The 20,938-nt window shown below is 40.7% G+C and overlaps 1 protein-coding gene and 1 long non-coding RNA gene across 3 annotated transcripts; one reads left to right on the top strand and one right to left on the bottom strand.

Annotated features, from left to right (window-relative positions):
• Nucleotides 1-257: 257 nt before the first annotated feature.
• LOC5517756 (unconventional myosin-VIIa) lies at nt 258-19,267 on the top strand. Of its 2 annotated transcripts, XM_048728286.1 has the most exons (32): nt 260-424; nt 527-592; nt 2,175-2,305; nt 2,602-2,704; nt 3,555-3,657; nt 4,277-4,433; nt 5,487-5,586; nt 6,210-6,332; nt 6,411-6,519; nt 6,759-6,878; nt 7,242-7,342; nt 8,080-8,166; nt 8,374-8,439; nt 8,733-8,849; nt 8,929-9,040; nt 9,296-9,366; nt 9,445-9,510; nt 9,828-9,908; nt 9,997-10,035; nt 10,155-10,240; nt 10,576-10,671; nt 10,954-11,045; nt 11,885-12,037; nt 12,382-12,515; nt 13,163-13,266; nt 13,445-13,543; nt 14,833-14,922; nt 15,763-15,880; nt 16,862-16,909; nt 17,760-17,813; nt 18,118-18,189; nt 18,520-19,267. In XM_048728286.1, exons 1-32 carry the CDS (start codon nt 317-319, stop codon nt 18,523-18,525), a joined length of 3,012 nt encoding a protein of 1,003 aa, XP_048584243.1. In that variant the 5' UTR covers nt 260-316; the 3' UTR covers nt 18,526-19,267. The 2 variants fall into 2 exon arrangements, with proteins under 2 accessions (XP_048584244.1, XP_048584243.1); XM_048728287.1 differs by lacking the exons at nt 15,763-15,880; nt 16,862-16,909; nt 17,760-17,813; nt 18,118-18,189; nt 18,520-19,267 and having other exon boundaries at nt 258-424; nt 14,741-14,876.
• Nucleotides 1,961-18,522, bottom strand: LOC116601464. Its single transcript, XR_007308242.1, has 5 exons — nt 18,383-18,522; nt 18,122-18,207; nt 16,778-16,957; nt 12,066-12,143; nt 1,961-2,764 (listed from the first exon to the last, which is right to left on the bottom strand). It is a non-coding gene; the product is annotated as an uncharacterized LOC116601464 (long non-coding RNA).
• Nucleotides 19,268-20,938: the final 1,671 nt, after the last annotated feature.

The following is a 20,938-nucleotide window of genomic DNA, read 5'->3' as shown; positions in this document are numbered from 1 at the left end:
AAATGTTTCTACACAATTTGATTTTGCATTTTAAAACGCTGGACACTAACAAAACATTATTTTGCCGGTATCTGAGCCAAGGAATGTCCTTAACATTTGGCGAAATCTCAGGCTGGACATTTCTTATGAAAAAGGTTCTTTAAACAAAGAGTGTGTCCATATTAATGGCTACCGCCGCGCTGAAGAAAATGAAATAAACATAAAGGCCCAGGGTCCAGTCGTTCACATTGCATCAAAATTTGCATGAGTAATGCTTTATTGTTATATACAATAACAAACCAACGGGGTATCACAAGTGAAGGGTGAAACGACAATCATGGCGGCGTCAATTCCTCGCTCAAACGATCTTGCGACTCTTCCAGAACTTGAAACAGAAATTATCCTACACGAACTCAAACTTCGCTACCAGCAAGACATCATTTACGTACGTTTAAGGCTTAAGATAACTTTTTTTCAGTATCGTAGTTTCTCCCAGGACATTGTTAAATTCTGGTTGTTGGATTTGACGTATTTCATTCCACTGCAGACGTACGTCGGGGATATTCTAATTGCTGTTAACCCGTTCAAGACCTTGCCAATTTACAGTCAAAATGTAAGTACCAGTATCTAGTGCTTCAATGGAAGTACTTCAAAGTTTGACAAACAACAATATATTTCTTTCGGAGCTCGGTTGTTAAGTTCATCTACAATTATCGAAGTATTTTCTAAGAAATACTGTGATCTTTGTTGTTGATTTTCATCATGGTTTGTCAATTTTTAATTTAAGAAAAATGCATTTTTATGATATTTGCATTTTGATAGATGTCTCAAACTATGAATTAAATTACTTGTCGGTTTTAATTACTCTAAGAAATTTGTAAACAAAAGCTCCTTAATACTAGAGCATACCAGAGATATAAAAATATCCCATAACGCGGAGAACTAAACTTTAAATGTTCGTATCCCTTCCCAGTTTATAACGAGCTTTCGCCTGCAAAGAAACTGAAAAGTTCTTGGTGTATTATATATAGCTATATTATCAGTGTAAAGATTGATTTCTGGTTCCGCTAGTCTAAAAAAAAAATCCGATTTAGGGTTGAACTTTTTGTGACTACTCGTTTCGCTATCCCTTAGGTGATGAAATTTCTGTTGGCCACACTCATTTTGTTATTCTATGTCGTCGCGACTTTTTAGCGGGAGTACCCGGTCCTTTGCCATATCATTATAGTGAAGTTGTTTATATTTCCACAACAAGGATTCTTAAAGTCTAGGCTTAAGAAAAATCATATGGTTTAAGGTATTTTTTGTTTTGAAATAGACAACCAACGAAAATGCATTTCGCCGCGTGAAACAACAACAACAACAGCAATCATAAAGCATAAAAGCGTTGTTATTCCATTGTTCACTGTTCACGGTTTTACCGGTCTTGTTGTTAGCCCCAAATAGGGGGCTAAGAGAAAATAATCAAACCAAAAATTCAGCAATAAATGCGCCCGTCTCATCAGAGAACGACTAAAAAATAAAATCTTAGCATTAATTATGCCCAAATAGACTTTATGATGTCCTAAGGCACTCTCCAGATGTGAAAAAGCTGTAATTTTTAGGCAAATTACAAGCAAAACTGTTGTAAGCTACAGGCTGTAGCCGTGCCGTCGCTAGAAAGAAAAGGAACCGCAGGGCATTGTTGAAATCTTCAAGGTATACCGTCTTGGGTCAGTGGTAGCTTAGCTTAACTGGTAGTGTTGGACTTGAAATAGGGGGGGGGGGAGGTTTCTGTTTTCAGTCTGTTTTTCTCACAGGAGTGAAAGGGTTAACTGAAACTAAACCATTTTTGGAAAAAAAAAATTCTGGCTTTTTTGTAAGCGCTGAATAAGTTGCTATTTGTTGCTGTTGTTTTACAGTCACGTGATCTCTTAGCGCAAGTCCCCTATTCCTTTAAGCTTCACCCTTCCCCCCCCCTTACCATCAGAAGAACAAAGCATGACTTTAAATATACATTGTTATTCTATATGATCTCACCAACAACAAATTCTAGCAGAACCATAAAAAAGTAGAGGATGAATCCCATGCCAGTACAATGTCCGTAGTACAATATGATAACACGTTTTAGCCCCCCTCCCCAACGCCCTCCGCATCTCTATGAGACAGAAAAAAAAAGAAAGAAGCTTGTGTATCACTTTGGTTATGTCATTCAGGTGTCAAGTCAGTACAAGATGGCGGTCAAGTCTAGTCTTGCGCCTCACATCTATGCATTGGCGGACGCTGCATACCAGGCGATGCTCGGCAAAGGCTCAACGGGCCCACAGAACCAATGCTGTGTCATAAGGTATAATATCCAACAGGTCCTCAGAACCAATACTGTGTCATAAGGTATGATATCCCACAGGTCCACAGAACCAATGCTGTGTCATAAGGTATAATATCCAACAGGTCCACAGAACCAATGCTGTGTCATAAGGTATGATATCCAACAGGTCCACAGAACCAATGATGCGTCATAAGGTATGATATCCAACAGGTCCACAGAACACATAATATCTTCTTGCATTATTTAACACTTTGGTGGGGGAAAATAGCATGTTATCATAGATGATACGTAACATGTGTAACATCTCGTTGCAGTGGTGAGAGCGGAGCGGGCAAGACTGAGTCAACAAAGTTCATTATCTGTCAGCTTGTGGAGCTTTCCCAGGGAACATCCCAGCTTGAGCAACAGATTCTACAGGTACGATACACTTGTACGATTTAGTTAAATCAATACTTTCCATATAATTCATGGTGCGACCTGAAATCGATATGAAGACCAAATGTGAGGAACGTTTTCGTGCTGTAGCCACCAGAAGACATTGAACATTTATGGCATAGAAACACGTGCGCGTCTCTGCATCATCATTGAATTCTCTTTTATCCGGGGAATAAGTTCCGTATTTGCTACAGTTCAGTCTAGATATTGCGCTCATTCTACCTCAACTCTATATATACCCGATAAAATGCACCTTAGAAATATAAAGGCCTGGTTAAACTATGAGACATGTAGCGTGCACCATATGTCCTGCGACATTTTTTTCTAGTTAAGCCACCTTTAAAATCATTGTAGCACACGCCAAACCTTTTAGCACCGACAAATAAATGAGAAACATTTTCGTGTCGCGCCCTACAAACTTTGTCGCACGCTACATGTTTTAGGTAGTGGCTAAACTAGGGAAACATTTAGGAATCATGTCGCACCTTACCTTTCACACCTTACGCGATCGAAACGTAATAGTCTAGCCAGGCCTTAACCCTATCTCCAAAACTTATAATTGCAAACTAAAGGTCACCAGATCCTGTACTAAAGGTTAAATCTAGGGATTAGAAAATGGCATGCAAGTAATATTAAGGAAATGATGCAGTTGTTAAAATATTAACATGTCAAGTCATTATGCAGTTGTTAAAATATTAACATGTCAAGTCATTAGCACATGAAGTCCAGAATTATTTTGAAATACCAACAAAATTAACTCAAAGTGGATGGGTTAAGAATAACTTATTTCTTTCTAGGCTTTTATTAAGTGTTAATGATTATACCTTACCAGGTGAACCCTCTTCTCGAGTCATTCGGTAACGCCCAGACCCTGATGAATGACAACTCAAGTCGCTTTGGCAAATACATCCAGCTCAAGTTTCATGCAGGCACAGGTACACTACCCTATCTAGTAGCTTCTTTCTCTCACCTGCCAGGGGCGGTGGAGTGGGGGGGGGGGGGGAGGAGGGAGGGGGGGCAAATGTTGAGGGGAGGGGTGGGTAGTGGTTTTAGGGGGAGGGGTGGTAGGTGGTTTCAGGGGGAAGGGAGGGTTTTGGCCTCAAATTCTTAAGCGCAATTTATAAGAATGCGGGGGATAACCTAGGTTTTTATGCGTCACTGGATTTTAAAACGTTCAACAAATTTGTTGGTTAAAAAAACGTTCATATATAAAGAAACATCCGCTCAGAAAAGTAGAGGGGCGCTGCCCCCCCCCTTAAAAAGTGGGGGGTTGCCCCCCCCTTCCCCTCCCCTTCCGCCGCCCCTGCCTGTTGCTCCTATCATCACTTTTTTTTTCTATCTTTACTATAATCCCTTCTTCCATCCTTTCTTGTTTTATCATTCGTTCCGTCCTTTCTCGTTTCCTCCTTTGCTCGGAAGATTGCAAAAATTTGGCGTTCCAACCTCGTGATGTTGTGGGAGAGAAAGGGGTGCCAAAACAACTGTGATATTCAGTGATACTCGGCTCACAAGAATAAACGTTTGCAAAAATAAATATTCTCGTTAACATTATAGTTGTTGGAGCCAAAATCTCGGAGTACCTCCTGGAAAAGTCTCGTGTAGCGATGCAAAGCAGTGGAGAAGAGAACTTTCACATATTCTATTACTTGTTCGCGGGACTTTCTCAGGAAGAGAAAAAGAAGTATCATCTTCAGACACCTGAAAAGTACAGGTTAGTGTTCACAGTTTTCTTAACATTAATTTCCCTGCTAACTTAGCTTTAGATCTATACTCCTACTGACACACTGTTACACCGTTGGGACGTACAAAACTAAACACTTCCCATAAGGTGGACTTAGCTTTAGGTCTATTATCCTACCGACACACTGTTACACCGTTGGGACGTACAAAACTAAACACTTCCCATAAGGTGGACTTAGCTTTAGGTCTATACTCCTACTTACACACTGTTACACCGTTGGGACGTACAAAACTAAACACTCCCCATAAGGTGGACTTAGCTTTAAATCTATTCTCCTACCGACACACTGTTACACCGTTGGGACGTACAAAACTAAACACTTCCCATAAGGTGGACAGGGGCGGGTCCAGGAGCTCCATGGAAAAAGGGGGGGGGGCAAGGGTTTCAAGAAAGGAAAGGGGGGCAGGGTTCAATGTTCTTCTTTGTATTTCCTTATATTACTTGTTATATATAAGCCAAATATCTGAAAATTGGAGGGGGGGGGCAAGGGTTTCAAGAAAGGGGGGCAGGATTCAATGTTCTTCTTTGTATTTCCTTATATTACTTGTTATATATAAGCCAAATATCTGAAAATTGGAGGGGGGGGGGGGGGCAAGGGTTTCAAGAAAGGGGGGCAGGATTCAATGTTCTTCTTTGTATTTCCTTATATTACTTGTTATATATAAGCCAAATATCTGAAAATTGGAGGGGGGGGGGGGCAAGGGTTTCAAGAAAGGGGGGCAGGATTCAATGTTCTTCTTTGTATTTCCTTATATTACTTGTTATATATAAGCCAAATATCTGAAAATTGGAGGGGGGGGGGGCAAGGGTTTCAAGAAAGGGGGGCAGGGTTCAATGTTCTTCTTTGTATTTCCTTATATTACTTGTTATATATAAGCCAAATATCTGAAAATTGGAGGGGGGGGGACCCGCTCGGCCCACCCCTTAATCCGCCTCTGGTGGAACCCATAGATCCATACACAGCTTATAAGCCCTCTGTATAAATGCTCCGCAAAAATCGCATGCTCGATCGTGTTTCCGTAGTTATCTTAGTAACGGATGGGACCGTCGAAAACAGAAAGCCAACCAGGACCACTTTGGGCAGCTACAAAACGCAATGGATCTAGTGGGGTTTTTAGATGAGGTGAGCTTTCATACCTTATCCGCTTTCATACCTTAGCTACACTTACTTAGCTCACCTTTATTTCCATGGGCAGAGTGAGATTAAGTGATATGCTTACCCAAGTATCACCACGGCACAATAGCTTCATCACACGACACCAATACCTCAGCTTACCGTACCTCTCTATACCCATACTTTACATGATATCACTTAAATTGTACCTTTTCTTGTCAGCTAACCTTGCCAACCTATGATTCACAAATCCCTTAAATATTTTAATTTACATTCATCTAAGTATAAGCGGATTTCATATTGGGTCGCACTCGAAAATTTATGTGTCGTAACCCGCTGTGGTTCATGGGTAAGAAGAGAAAGAGAAATCCTGTCTTTGAAAGCCATGATAATGTTTACAGGCACTTAAAGAAGAACCTTGGGTATTCCTAGTTTTATATGTCACATTTATCTGCGTGTCTATTCAACTCCCATATGTAAAGCACTGCAGTACAACCTTAAGTGTATACTATTTGGGTAAGCCTCTCAACTTTCCGAGCATCTTGACTTTAATAACTTAATCCCAACTGTTCTTATATCATTAAAACTCATATGTTTACTTGTTTCTTGTTGTTCTATCCTTCGGCTGACAGGAGCAAGAGGACATGTTTACTATTTTGTCTGCTGTGCTGACACTTGGAAACATGAAGTTCGAGGAAGGCGAGCATGAGGGAGCTGTAATAGCTGATGCACATGCGTCACTCAAAACAGCCGCTGTATGTCTAAGATCTATTTTCGATTTGGTTATGTCATTAAATATGTATGTCTATTCCCTTTAACCGTTGTGTTTGTAGAAGCTATTGGGTGTCAAATCAGATAAACTGGAAGAGGTATTGACATCTACCTCGACAGTTATGCGAGGAAGTTGCATCAAACGCAGGCTCAAACCTCATCAAGCGCAAGGTACATCATTACATATACAACTTACGTGAAGAAGCGGTCCACTGTAAATGTCTGTAGCACACGCAATATTCCACTCGCGTGAATACACGCGCGGAAAGTGGATATATGAATATCACGTGACTTTTCTATAATTGGAAATGTCATTTTAGCTGGAAATGTCATTTTAGTTTTACAGACTTTTCATGATCAGCTGTATGTATTTTTACATATAAGTACATAAAACATATATCTCTTGTCAGACGTACGAGATGCGACAAGCAAGGCTTTGTATGGACGTCTCTTTAGCTGGATCGTCAACAAGATCAACCATTTGCTGGCTCCATCCATAGAATCACTTGATCAACATCTCACTGAAATTGGTAAGTGAACTTGGTGCTTCGGTGCAAAGCTGTTAACTTCGTAAAACCTGAACCGCCCGTATCTGTGCCATTTCTTATTTTGTGGTTTTTATTCAAGGACCAAAAGTATTTTAGCCTCAATACCTTTTTTATCATACGGTGGGTAAACATAGTTCATGAATTGAGAAATGTAAGCCAAACGGCAATAGTGAAGGCGTAGGTAATAAAAACTCAATGCAGTTTATAGTTGATTTAAAGAAGTTCCCAAAAATGAAATCTTCAACTTTCTATTTTTCCCGAAAAATACCTTGCTGTTATTACTGTTAAAAACTGAAAAAGGGTTAAGTGTGTAGCTGCCTTCTAAATAACACGCTCTGTCGACAGGCATCCTTGACATCTTCGGTTTTGAACATTTTGAGACGAATAGCTTTGAGCAGGCCTGCATCAATCTCGCAAATGAACAATTACAGTTTTTCTTCAACCAGGTATTTCCATAATTTTATTATAACGTTATGATTGAATCTATGGTAATATTTGAATCAAATTGCAAATATTTGGGTAAGCTACTTTACATTTTGAACTGCCATGAATGCAACCCCAAACAACACGTAAAACAAGCATTCTTAGAATTTAAAGAATGTTGATCACCCCTTTTATTTGTTACTGTTGATCATTGAAAATACAGCGGTTTATTCGTAAGTCTACTCCAAAATACCAATCTACGAATAAAGTCTGATACATTATTGGCGATATTTGATTTAAAATATCTTGCTTACTTGCTTGAATTAGCCGATGGAAATGGATGCTTTGTGTGACTCGCAATTCATGAACGGGAGCATAAAATGGCGGCATTGGCCTTCTTTAAGAGCCTTGGTCTACTATACTCCATCCATCATAAATGCTTAATTGGCAATAGTGCCTAACTATGTTCAGGCCCGTAACCAGGATTTTTCTTGGGGGGGGGGGGGGGGGGGGGCGAAATCGGAAAAAAGTGGACCTAATTTTTCCGGTGCCGTTGCAGTATCTCCACGGGACGTTTATTGTCGGATTTGACTACATACCAGACTGATCTAGCTTATGCTTTATTGTTTTGTTTACAAATAGCAAGTCTATTGAGAACCGATATTGGACCTTCGGCTGTTGTCCCCTGAGCACGGGCCTGATGTTGTTATATTAGTGTAGACTGTTGTGGGTTATGTTAACCATCTGTCGTATCGAGCAGCACATCTTCATGTGGGAGCAGGAGGAGTACAAGAAGGAAGGCATCGACTGGACCTCCATCTCATTCCAGGACAACAAACCAGTGCTAGTAAGGCAGCACCGCACCGCGTGGTTGATGTTTTGATGCCAGTCTATTACGAGAAACCAGCTCTAGCTGCACTTATCTATTTGTTGCACCATATTCGCCACAAGTAAATTATGCCATTTCCCCATCTATTCATGCTATATGGTCAACCGTCAAATTATTGCTATGTTCGTTATGAACCATTTCAATACCTATTTGTCTTTTCCACAGGATCTTTTCCTTGGTAAGCCAATTGGGATCTTGGCTCTGCTAGACGAAGAGTCACACTTTCCACAGGTACACGTTGAGCTTAGAACAATTTGATGACTTTCCATACCACCACGATCCTGTACCCCTCATAGGGGTCAGAGTCATTACTCTACATTTTAGCGAACAAGTTTAGCTTTCTAGGATTGGATAAGTTACGACAAATATTGCCGACTCAACATCCCGAACCCCCCTAAGGGAGCTTGATTTTGGCAAGGTCAAATTCTAGTCGATTCTATATTCTTGTTTGAAATCACGATCAGTTAGGTTGTTTGATTTAACCCAACAATTTTTATAGTCTTATTTTCATGCCTCTTTATCAGAGCACAGACGAGACGTTTGTACAAAAGCTTCAAAAGAACTGTGGAGACAACAAGTTCTTTCATATATCAGGACGAGGGCAGATTGACACCTTTGTAATCAACCACTATGCTGGGGAGGTAAGCGTAATCAGGAACGACTGACGAGTCGTGTCTTTTTTGCTTGTTTTAATACGACTATTGCTTTTGCCAATTTCAGGTTGAATACAGCAGTTATGGGTTCCTAGAAAAAAACCGCGACACCCTTCCAGCTGGCGCGATGGAAACATTACAGCACAGTGACAACGAACTGATCAGTACCATTTTCAGGGGTAGGTAACCATTACCGAACATCACCACAACATTTTCAACAAGCACTGTTCTACCACTTAACCAAAACCCTCATCACATCTATAAGTTACTGTTAGCCACACTGAATCTGATACAACACAACCTTAGACTACATAATCGCAACGAGCCTGACCACAGTGGTCATTGCTATTTTCTTTGAAAGACGAACCACCTTGCAAATGTTTGTCTAAAGTAGTACATCTTTTACCAGTTCATTGCATTGTTCTGTTTTTCAGGGACCATAACCCGCACAGGCACTCTAGCGCTTCAGGGCAGGGTCATGAAAGGCAATCAGATAAGACGAACGGTATATCAACTACTTCCGCCTTCGGTTTGGTTATGCTTGATTATGTTTTGATTAACCTGTTTACCACATGTCTTACAGCGCGTGAGCAAAGGCCGTCAAATAACGCCCAACACCAAGAAAGTAACTGTAGGTGGACAGTTCAAGGTACTGAAATTCCGAGCCAAATTAAAATAGTCCCATCTCTGTTGGCTTTGTATTCCTGTCAACGTTTTATAATCCTCTTGCAAAAAAAAAAAAACAATATCGTCCTTCACTCTTGCCAAGTGTGCAAAAAACCCGACGACATCTCCCCGTAAATCCTACACTTTGTGGCGCAATATTGTTTAGCATAACAAAACTGTTTGGTTTTTAACAATGCAATGTGTTTTCCTCTAACAATGTGGGATCCGTTTGCGCAAAGCTTTACAAACCAGCTACTGCTAAGTTTGTTAGGTGTATTGATATCTTCCTCTCTTTAAAAGACGTCGCTATCGGTCCTAATGGAAAAAATGACCGCTGCCAGTCCGCACTTTATTCGCTGCATCAAACCAAACACTTCTAAGGTAAAATTACTTCACTCTTACTAATTCTCTGGTCATTTAAACCTCCCATTGTATTATTTGGAGCTTTGAGCATTCTTTTCCTATCCAGGTCCCTGGGAACTTTAATGATAACTACGTTGAGACACAGGTAAGTCACCAAGCTACTAAGCGTCCCTAAAGCTGTCACTAAAGTAGACCTTAATGGACAATATTACTTCAATTTTTGATACTACTTATTTCGCCTCTTTTCTTTGTGTCTTCGTTCAGCTTAAGTACACTGGTGTACTGGAAACTACTCGCATACGTAGGGAGGGGTACGCCGTGCGCATGCCACACGCTGAGTTCGTGGAGAGGTACGAGCACGATAAGAGTGCAATCAAGTTTACTCATCCGACCATGCTAAACAACTTTGCAAATAAATCTACAATAAATAAATCCGTTGAGCCGTATCAATGTCATTAGTTGGCTGTAAATGAGCATGGAAACACTGTTACCTGCCTGATTGGCTGGATTCCTTTGATACGTCTTCAAGTGGAATTTATGGATACGTTCCGGAAGTTTTTAGCATTGTAGGCTTTCTGTGTCTTTAAAGTAAAATACTTAACATAGGATTTTGGCATAAAACATGCAGTACAATATATCAATAGGATCACCGCGTTGATAACGATGGGTTACCTGTCTCTTGTAGGTATCGTCTTGTTGCGCATCGCCCCAGTCTACCGCCTAGTGAAGCCAACTGTCGCCTTATCCTCAATAAGTCTAAGCTGACAGACTGGCATATAGGGTAATAAACACATCAGACAAGGCATTTGCATACTTGGTACGAATGATATCCTCAACCGATATGAAATACCTACTTCAAGGAATGTCGATGTAATGATAACCCTACGTGCTAAAGCGTTATGTGTATCGAAAATAAAGCAAAGTACCTTTCGATAGAGATTTACTTAGCACATGTCAATCAAGGTGCCACTGAATACCCGTATGTCGCAATCCAAGTTGTATTAGAGGGAGAGGGCTAAAATGACACAGATCTCTATTTCATTCTTTACTTTTCAATCTACAGAAAAACCAAGGTGTTCATCAAGTACTGGCACACGGAGCGACTCACACAGATGCTTGAAGAGGTTCAGATGTCTGTTTTAAAGATGCAAAAAGGTAGAGGATGGTATAGTGACAGTATATACACATTCATATATCAAGCAGAACTTGCTGAGGCTTCTGCCTTATAAATCAAAGAGAGTTTATATAGAAACAAATTGGGAGCAGAAATTATCACTTACAATACGACGCGCGCTTGCGTAACCACCTAGTAAGCTTTACAGTGCGACGCGCCCTAGCGTGGCCACCTTGAAGTATATGCTATCTGATTGATATCAGTTCATGTCGACCTTCCAAAAACTGTGTCTTGGTCGCCACGCTAGCACTATAACCATCACAGGTCACGTCACGCTAGCACTATAACCATCACAGGTCACGTCACGCTAGCACTATAACCATCACAGGTCACGTCACGCTAGCACTATAACCATCACAGGTCACGTCACGCTAGCACTATAACCATCACAGGTCACGTCACGCTAGCGCTATAACCATCACAGGTCACGTCACGCTAGCGCTATAACCATCACAGGTCACGTCACGCTAGCACTATAACCATCACAGGTCACGTCACGCTAGCGCTATAACCATCACAGGTCACGTCACGCTAGCGCTATAACCATCACAGGTCACGTCACGCTAGCACTATAACCATCACAGGTCACGTCACGCTAGCGCTATAACCATCACAGGTCACGTCACGCTAGCACTATAACCATCACAGGTCACGTCACGCTAGCACTATAACCATCACAGGTCACGTCACGCTAGCACTATAACCATCACAGGTTACGTCATTAGAGTCAGGCATGGTCAAATCCTGAGTAACGTAGTCACGGTGTAAGTGAAATGCCCCTTTCAATATTCCGTTTATGCAATGGTGGTTTGTTCGGTAGTGGTGCGAGGTTTCCTATGCCGCCGACGGTTCAAGAGAATGATTCATGCGTACAGAGCTCAGCAGAGGGAGGTTGCAGCCTTGATGAAAAAGGCAAGAGAGTTACAAATCGACTTGAAGCAAGTGGAAGATGTTAAACAAAAGCGAAACCTAGGTCAGTATTTCCTTAGCCTGATACTTACAGTAAAGTTGATGAGATGTGTGAATGATGGTGCTAAGGACGATGATGTAGTCTGTCAGGCGGTGGACTGTTTTTATCGCTGAAAAAAAAAACAGAATTTACGACGGCTGCCATAATTTCGATTTTCAGATAATTCCATCAACCATTTTCAGGAACCTCCCTCGGAATCGAAATGTTTGTTATAACTAGATTCAATCGCAAAAAAGTCAAACCTATACGAGCCGAGGATCTGTTCCACTTCTAGTAATAGTATAATAGCAGTTTTCGTACAAAAAGGGCGTAACGATGTTCATGAAAGCCTTCCTCACATTTTGCAGGTCTCCCCAAAAGTACAAACACCAAATACGTGTCTCTCGATTTCCGCTCACATTTGCCGCCGCCAGTTGCTGCTAAGACGAGTGATAGCGACATCAAAAACGTTGGGACATTCAACCGACTAGAAGACGTGCAGGTACCCATTTAGAGCTTTTAGAGAACACCAAAAGTGATAAAAGTTAGTGATACACGACAACGATTGCCTTTGACATGACGGAAAAACATGACGCTCAAGCCCGTTTCCCATCTAATAAGGCGGAAAATTTCTAGTACTAGTGAGTAATAAACAAAATATCAAATGCTACTTTTTTATAATTGATGCGACTTTTTGTAAAGCGCTTTTGTCCCTGAGCCCATACATAGCGCAGGGATGATCAAGGAAAACAAATCTTAAAAAGCCAAAATCTGGGTATGTGCATTTAGGCATCACGTTATTTGTTCTGAAAATCATTCCGGAATACAAGGGACTGATGGCCATTGTAAGAAATTGTCTTCTTTCTCTATCTCAAATTGCGCATTTTCCAGGTTTTACCGCTCTTCCCCTTTATATTATACTCCGACCTTCCAATACCGACCATGGAATGCCCCCTCCAGTCCCTGTATAAGACTGGTAAGGATGACGATGGATTCTAACAACAAAGGCGACACCTTTAAAACTTACCAATAACATAAAGTGCAGTGGTGATGGGTACGTTTTAAATCAGGGAATTTTCGAAAACAGGGGATTAAAAGGACAAAAACAACTGACAGAACACAATCCATTGATTTAAGGTTTTCGTTAAGTTCGTAGATGAAGGAGTTGGAGATTTTGATGTCGAGGAGGATGACTTTTTTCGTGAACCCGACAGTGCAAGAGCCAAATTTGGGGCTGTTGCAACCAAAGAAAGGTTTGTATGAATGCTTTAAGTTCTTGACAAGTTCCAGAAAAAAATACATCGTCATGTTGAAAGTTCCCATAAGTAATGTGCATAGAGGCTAGCTTGAGCTTAACTAAAATCCTTTTAGTTGTTTTATTCTTTTATTTACGTTTTCATCCATCCATTCATTTATCTATTTATGTCACAGCGCTGTTCAGTGGTATCAGGAAACTCAGGCCCCAAAGCTTGCCGGGATGGAGGCAAACGGCGTGTTTCACGAGTGGTTTCACGGGATCATCACACGAAGGTAGCACGTATGTAGCCTGCTAGCCGGCTCTCGATGGGGCTTGTTTGGTAAGGTGCACCCGCGCCCCAGCGCACCTCGGTCTTCGCGCGTGCCACAGAACTCCCAATATTCGATTCGGAAACAAAAGGTTCCCGAATAAGTCCGAATGAGAGCCGCTAGCTGGGTAGCCTGTATCTTGAGTGGTACATTCTGTAGCGTAGTAAAAGTCTTTGGGTCTCGAAATGTGTGTGTTAGGTTAGCTTGCGATACACGCCGCTCTCTGTGACACATAAGCTAAAAAGCTATATTAAATGAATTTGTGAAAAACACTACAAAAACACATGCGTTCCATAATGACTACATAGCCTGCGTAGCACGCGTTCCTGCGCAAAGTAAAACCGACGAGGAGTTCGATGAGCGGGATTAATAACTAATTTCTAAATTAATAACTACATTTCTAAATTGACCAACCGTACTATACAGTCTATATGTACATTGCAAAGAAAGGGTAAGGTACGGGTCCAGAATTGGCATTCTACCTTGCCCTGAATAAAGTGTAATATTATATGAGAGCAGTTTGAGGCATGTATTGCCGTGAGACAAGCTGAATTCAGAGTACTTGGGCAGGTCTCTCTCCTCCTTTCCAGACCCACACGTGTCATCTTTTAGTACGTAGACCCACACGTGTCATCTTTTAGTACGTAGACCCACACGTGTCATCTTTTAGTACGGCACCGTTTCCAGAATCATATCAGTTTGAAGAATGGTTAAGCAACTCTTTAACACGGATCGTAACTCTACTATTATAGCCGAATCTGTTGTTGCACGACCGCCGAGAATTCAAATCTATTTTTCGGCGAGAATAGCGCGTAGTCACTTGTGCCACCGTGACCGATCAATCCCCTTGCTGTGTGCAGTCAAATGGTTTATGACGCGACAGTGAAAACATGAAAGTCATTGATTGGTTTAGACGGTTGATTGACTACGCGCTGTTCCCAAACGCGACAAGGATTTTGGATCCGTCGAGGTCGCGCAAAAACGAATAGACTGTTTTCACGAAGCTGCGTGCGCGTCTTAAATGCCTGACTGGCGGGCCATAGCTGATCCAAAATGATGCGCACAAAGGGGAATTTGAGTCTAGCTTCAAAATTCTGCATAAGAAGCACTCAGCCTTTTCTATAGCTTCGTCTGTAAACTCCATTTTGTACGCATTTTCAGATCAGCTGTGGCCCGCCAATCTATGGCATTTTAGATGCCATCGTGAAAACGGTCTATTAGGCTATGAGCTGCTCATGCAACTTTCCGCATAGGCGCTCTGAGGAGCTACTTGGACCTAAACCAGTGGGTTGCTTCTTGGTTCGTGTGAGCGAGAGTCGTTTTGGATACACATTGAGCTACCGGTGAGTGGAAATCCCTCTCGGGCCAATCGTTTCCGACATTTACCATGCCATCAATTTTTATATCTTTTTTCGATCCCCCTACTCAATGTTCCCTTTTGGGCTTGTCAACAGTCCTATTTTATTTTATCGTTTTTGCAATTGATAATCCTTATTCCAAATTCACTGACCCTGTCCTACCTCGAGAAATTTCAAAGGTCTAAAAGGGGGGGGCGTCTAAAGTATATGGATATAAAAAAGGGGGGGCACTGATGTCTTTGGGTGTTGTCTCTTCTTTATAATTTGACCAAGTGTCAAATCAGACCTCTTGGTTCAGCGACTCTTGGTTTGGGAGCAGTTATTTGGCGTGCACAATACAGGAGTCCAGGATACGTATTTAGCCCCGTGTTATCTATGCAATGAAAACCTGTATACACCCTTTATACATTATTTTCACGGTTGACAACCTGGATTTAGTGTTACTTTGAGGAAATTGAGTGACTTTTTCTGAATTAATATTTTCAGCGGATTTTTTTTCTCTTCACTTTCTGACCCGCTTGCAGCTGATCTTTTGCTCGCGTTCCTTTGACATTGTCGTTTTCGTTCTTTCCTTTGCTCCTTTTTTCTTCGGTTTTCTGGAGGGATGGGGAACGAAAATATGCATATAGCATAATCAAAATCCTCACGCCCCCCCTCGGAATAATCAATGAGCTTTCCCTAAAATATGATTAAAATTGATATACAAAACAATCACTAAAAGAATATTTTCATATTTACCTTGAATCGATGATATTGATAGGTAATAGATAGTTTGCAGTTATGTATCGGAATGTTTTCAACGCATGTTTCTGTTTCTATGATCAGCGCGGAAACTCGCTGTAAGCATTATATGATCGACCAGACTCGTTCTGGAAAGTACATCATCGTGGGTATGCCTAAGGTCTACAAGACTCTCAACGATCTGGTCATTTACCACAAAACGGTAAGTTTTAAACTTGTGTCTGTCAGTGCAAACGAATGACAGTTGCAAGAAAGGTGTTTATGGGTGCTGTTTATTCGCAATCAAAAAGTTACAGTACTTACCCGCTTATAAGAACCTAGTTTTTTCCAGGCTAGTACCCATTTAATAAGAACCTGTTAAGGCTATTTTAAATTTTAGGCTACATAGGTTCTTAATTTTTAAGAAAAAATAATATAGTAATGACTGGTAGAAGTGCCTATCTAGATTATTTAAAATTCAAGTTTTAGTTTACTGCTTGCTAATCATGATTTTCATCATTGCTGGTAAATCTTGAATGTTATGCTAAATTGGTATTTTTAGGCTAGAAAGTTCTTAAATTCTAGGTTCTTAAAAGCGGGTAAGTACTGTATAAATGAACTCTAGCGATCCCAAAGCCAGACATTAATGGCCTGAACTGGCTTACTGTATGATTAATCGTAATTCTCCAGCATTCGGAAAAAAATATGAGAGTAAAATTCTGCCAATCGACATTTTCCGTTTGCATCAAGGTTTTTTAAAATAGGTGTATGGCACAAGGTTTTATGATAAAATGCTTGTAAAATCCGTGGATACTGAGGGTAACCGCCGATAGTATAATACTTCCATATCTTCTTGAATTGTCTCGATCTCTTGATGAATTGTGGTGACCCTTCGATGCATGTTTCCCTTCTACAAATAAGGATGTGATAACGACTCGTAAGGGTCTTGATTTACGATTTCATGTGACGCAACAGGAGAGATATGCTCAATATAATGATGACAAAGCTATTATCAACATACATCTAAAACAATGTTTATTTAGCCTTCTCACTGAGCTAGTCCTTGTCCTTATGGTATGATGCGCATGATCTACTGGGGATGGGGAGCCACTTTATTTACCTCTACCGGCCTTTTTCAATGTACATTGAATGTACACATTCCTTCTCTCAAGCTTGTGCCTTGATCTAACTTTTTTTGTTGCAGACGCCCGTGAATCCAGAGGGCGACCTGTTGTTGGTTGCGTGTGGTCAGGTATGGGCACTTAGAATGATATTGCAGGTTTTCATGTCGTCACAGGTGCTGTGGGAAAAATGAGAAGAGTTGATTAAGATAATTTATGATTATGTGATGATGGCGATGACAATATCAGGATTGTTTTACATTAAGATCAGTAATAATATTCTGAAGGGATAGGAAAATGACTCATCGAGCAAGCAATACGACATGGACTTGCTGAGTTCTTTAAGGTGGGCCGCGTCAATTCAAAAGGACTGCTTTCCCAAAAAATCACGCATTTTCAAACCGCTCCCATATAACCATTATTTGCGCGATTTCTCTAACTTTGCTTTGGGATTAATCGAAGGTCAAATTTTGGAAAAAAGTGAAAAATGTGAGACTCCTCTCAAATATGCTGTTATAACTCAATCAAGTTTCAGGATCACGCTATCTCGAGATGTTGAGATTGTTATAGACGATCCAGCACAAGATCGGCCCAACGGAATACCGTTATATTTCACAAGGGTGATCTTTGAAATCTGATTTATTTATTACAGCATATTTTAGAGGAGTCTCATATTTTGTTTTTGTACTACAATTATTCCGCAGTCGGTTTGGATTTAACCTAGCACTGCAATAAACTAAGAATCTAGGATGTTTCTTTCATTAGAATTTGCAGGAATTAGAGTAATCGCGTAAATGATGATTGTATGGGAGCGGTTTGAAAATGCGTGATTTTTCGGGAAAGCAGTCCTTTTGAATTGACGCGGGCCACCTTAAATCAAGATTATTTACCATGTGTTAACTTTTATCAGAACCAATGTTGCTATACATTGTGACCCAACATCGTTATCCCTTATATCCTTAAAATGTTTTCTCTTGATAGGACGATGATGACGAAGTTGATTACATCGACCTCGTCTCGTACGGCGCGCCACAGGTATACAGTTACGATTACACTCGGAGAATCCATGTTTCGAAACACGTAATGCATAATGGGTATCAAAGACATGAGTGAAATCGAAATCGATTAGTGGGAGTGTAGTATTACTTTAGTTTGCCCCTAGACATCCTTGTGGCTTTCAAAGACCACGATTCAACCATTTATAAGTTACCTACGATTCACTGCGAGTTACGACACATGCATTTCGAAACACGTAATGCATAATGGGTATCAACATGACCGGAAACAGTAGACTCTACGTAAACCTATTTTTAAACATAAATCTTTAATTATATTGTAGTTACCATCGAAGCGTCTTCCAGGGAATGATGAAGCACCACCACTACCAGCTAGAAGTTACAAACAGTCCGGGGTACGCGCACTATAAAACCTGTAAAAACACCACCAGCTAATATTATGTAGCATATAGTGCAACACAATGTGTTGTTTGCATGTCATGTCTGACGCTGACATTGTCTAGTGTCTATTTAGTGAAAAATTAATCCACTGTTTCAAGGGTACCACATAAATAATAAACGTGCAGAATCCATATTTGTGAGACTCACACTGCTCATGACGTAACAGAGGTGTTTGTGGAGCACTATCAAATATATTATAAGCATCTATCTAATCAACCATCTAATTCAGCTTAACATTTTATATTTTGTATTGTTCTTATTGAATAGAAGCTTTGTTTTTGCAGCGATGAATGAAATACCCAGAGACATCTGATAATTACATCTGAGCACAGCACGCTCCTTCCCCGAAGGCTACCAGACTGGTCGAACAATGCATGGACTTATCCCAAATGCAATCTGAGGGCCCACAAAGATAGTATAGACAGGCCTAACACTAAATGCATTTCAGTCAAGACTTCAGGTGGCTCGACCAAGTATTCCCTCCATCACACCGTCCACTGCGCGAAGAAATGAATTCAGATTCCATAGCCAATACACCAAATCAATAACACAAAGATGAAAATATAATATGACATAAATTTTGTTGATCAACAAATCATGCAATATGCAATACAGCCTAGACATGTAGACTCGCTTCTAATGGAGGTTTTATCATTGATTGTGGCTAATGGCTGTAAAATGAGACCTGACAGAGCGAAATAGGGGTATCTATTTGTGACTTGATCTGTGCTTGCTTGCCTCTATTTGTAATTCGGAAATTCATGTCTTTTTTGGTACGGGATGCTTTTGAGTTTAAGCATTTGTTTACAGAAATCAAGGTTAATATTTTGCAATGGAGTCAATTCTATTACATTGCTTTGATGCCCTTTTGACGGTCGTCTATGCCTTGGATGAATCCATGAGTATCCGGGTCTGGTGATGTTCAGTTTGCATTTCTGACGTTTTGGAGTCGGGCCAATATTTTACGGGCGTCTGGGGACGTTATAGTAATGAAAGACTTAGGCATTTGTTAATAAATATGTCAAAAAACAAGGTTGAAATTTTGATAGCAGTATCATTGTGATCTCTTTGCTTGCAAGCGCTTTTGAAAATCGTCCCTTGTATGAATCCTTGTGTATCCGGATCTGATGAGGTTTAGTTTGCATTTTCATTTTGGAGTTGGGCTACAGGTAGGAGGGGTCTGGGGGCCTAGTAGAAGCGAATGCGTTAATTGAATATTTAATCCCCTTTAAACTCTCTGTGGCAAACAACAATTATGCAATATTATTTATAAATGAGGGAGAGAATATTAGGTGAAACCCCATGCAATCAGGGCGCATGTACCATAGTAGCCATATAATGAAATAAATCATGATAGGATTGCTAGAAATATATTTACCATTTCGTAGTACGTCAGCTCATGGCGGAACCCTCCTGTGACATTGTCAACTCCTCCACTCCATCTAGCTTCCGCCCTAAACTCTTGCAAGGTGACAATAGATTGGCTTCATGTTTCTTCATGAAGAGCTTTGGTATCCAGTGTGAGGTGAGTTCCTCGTGGTAAAGTCGTCTGGCTCTTGTGCATCTTCCACCGCTACACACTTTGTTTAAGTGCAAAAAAGAAAGTCTTTTAAGTCCTAATAGAGATGTTCAGCGTCAGACCACTCCAAATGGTAAAGAGCCACTATTACTGGATTTACTGGAAATACCCTAGAGACTCTTAAAATATAAAAAAAAATTAGTTGAAGCCCTTTGTTTTCCTTTGAAATAAGTGTTTAGGCAGAAAAAGCTTACCATTGACCGATTTTATTGGGGTTTAGAAAGAAATCAAGGATAATAAACAATAATTACGCCTTTTGGAAAATTTTCTATTGTTTTTCTTTCACAGGCAATTGACTAAACGGAATAACCCATAATTGAGCCCTTTCTCTCATATATTCGTGTTCACATTCACAACATAGTCTGTCCATTCTGTCCATTAAACGCATTGCTTTGGTGTAATTTCGGTGTGCACTTTGTGCGCCCCTTTAGCAGCACCATCTCTCGTTTGGCACTGCGCTTTCGCCTTGTTTTATGGCGTGGTTTTTCATTCTCCTCGGGATTCATGTCTATCCCTTCGGTTTCAGTCGTCGAGCTGTCATTCTCAGCAACATGCTGAGAGTTGTTGCCCTTCTTTCTTCCGGTATCAGTGTCTTCGAATACTGCTCCTTTGTATCTCTGATAGTTTCTCCCATACATTTCTGGGGCTGGACGTCTGGAATTAGGGATTTTGATGGAGTCGCAGTGTCAGAGGTTGAAGTGGTGTTTGGCGGCGGCGCTGGTCGATTAACTGTTGACTTAACTGTGGAGTGTTCTTACGCTAAACAACTCTAATAGGCCAAACGTCACATATTGAAACAGTATAGCTACAAAACAACATTAGTGTTTGGCACTGTTTTCCATGAAACACATATTTCTACAAAAAAACAAAAACATCATCGTGTCCCGACAAGCGTCTTTCTCTTGGAGTTTCCTGAATACTTTAAGAGCCTGCTGTCATGCAAAAAAGACCTACTTATAACCGGTGTATTTAATATACATGTCGACGAGCCGAACGATCCTGCCGTTCAAAAATTCTTAGAAACACTGAGAACCTTCTTGGGTCTAGAGCAACATGTAGACCAGCCAGCGCACAAGACGGGCATGTTCTTGATCTCGCCATAACACGCATGTCCGAGAGTTTAG

Source organism: Nematostella vectensis, chromosome 5 (genome assembly GCF_932526225.1).
Source record: "Nematostella vectensis chromosome 5, jaNemVect1.1, whole genome shotgun sequence".
NCBI classification, from domain to species: domain Eukaryota; kingdom Metazoa; phylum Cnidaria; class Anthozoa; order Actiniaria; family Edwardsiidae; genus Nematostella; species Nematostella vectensis.
Note: the sequence above shows the minus strand (reverse complement) of the source record. Positions and strands in the feature narration are given on the sequence as shown.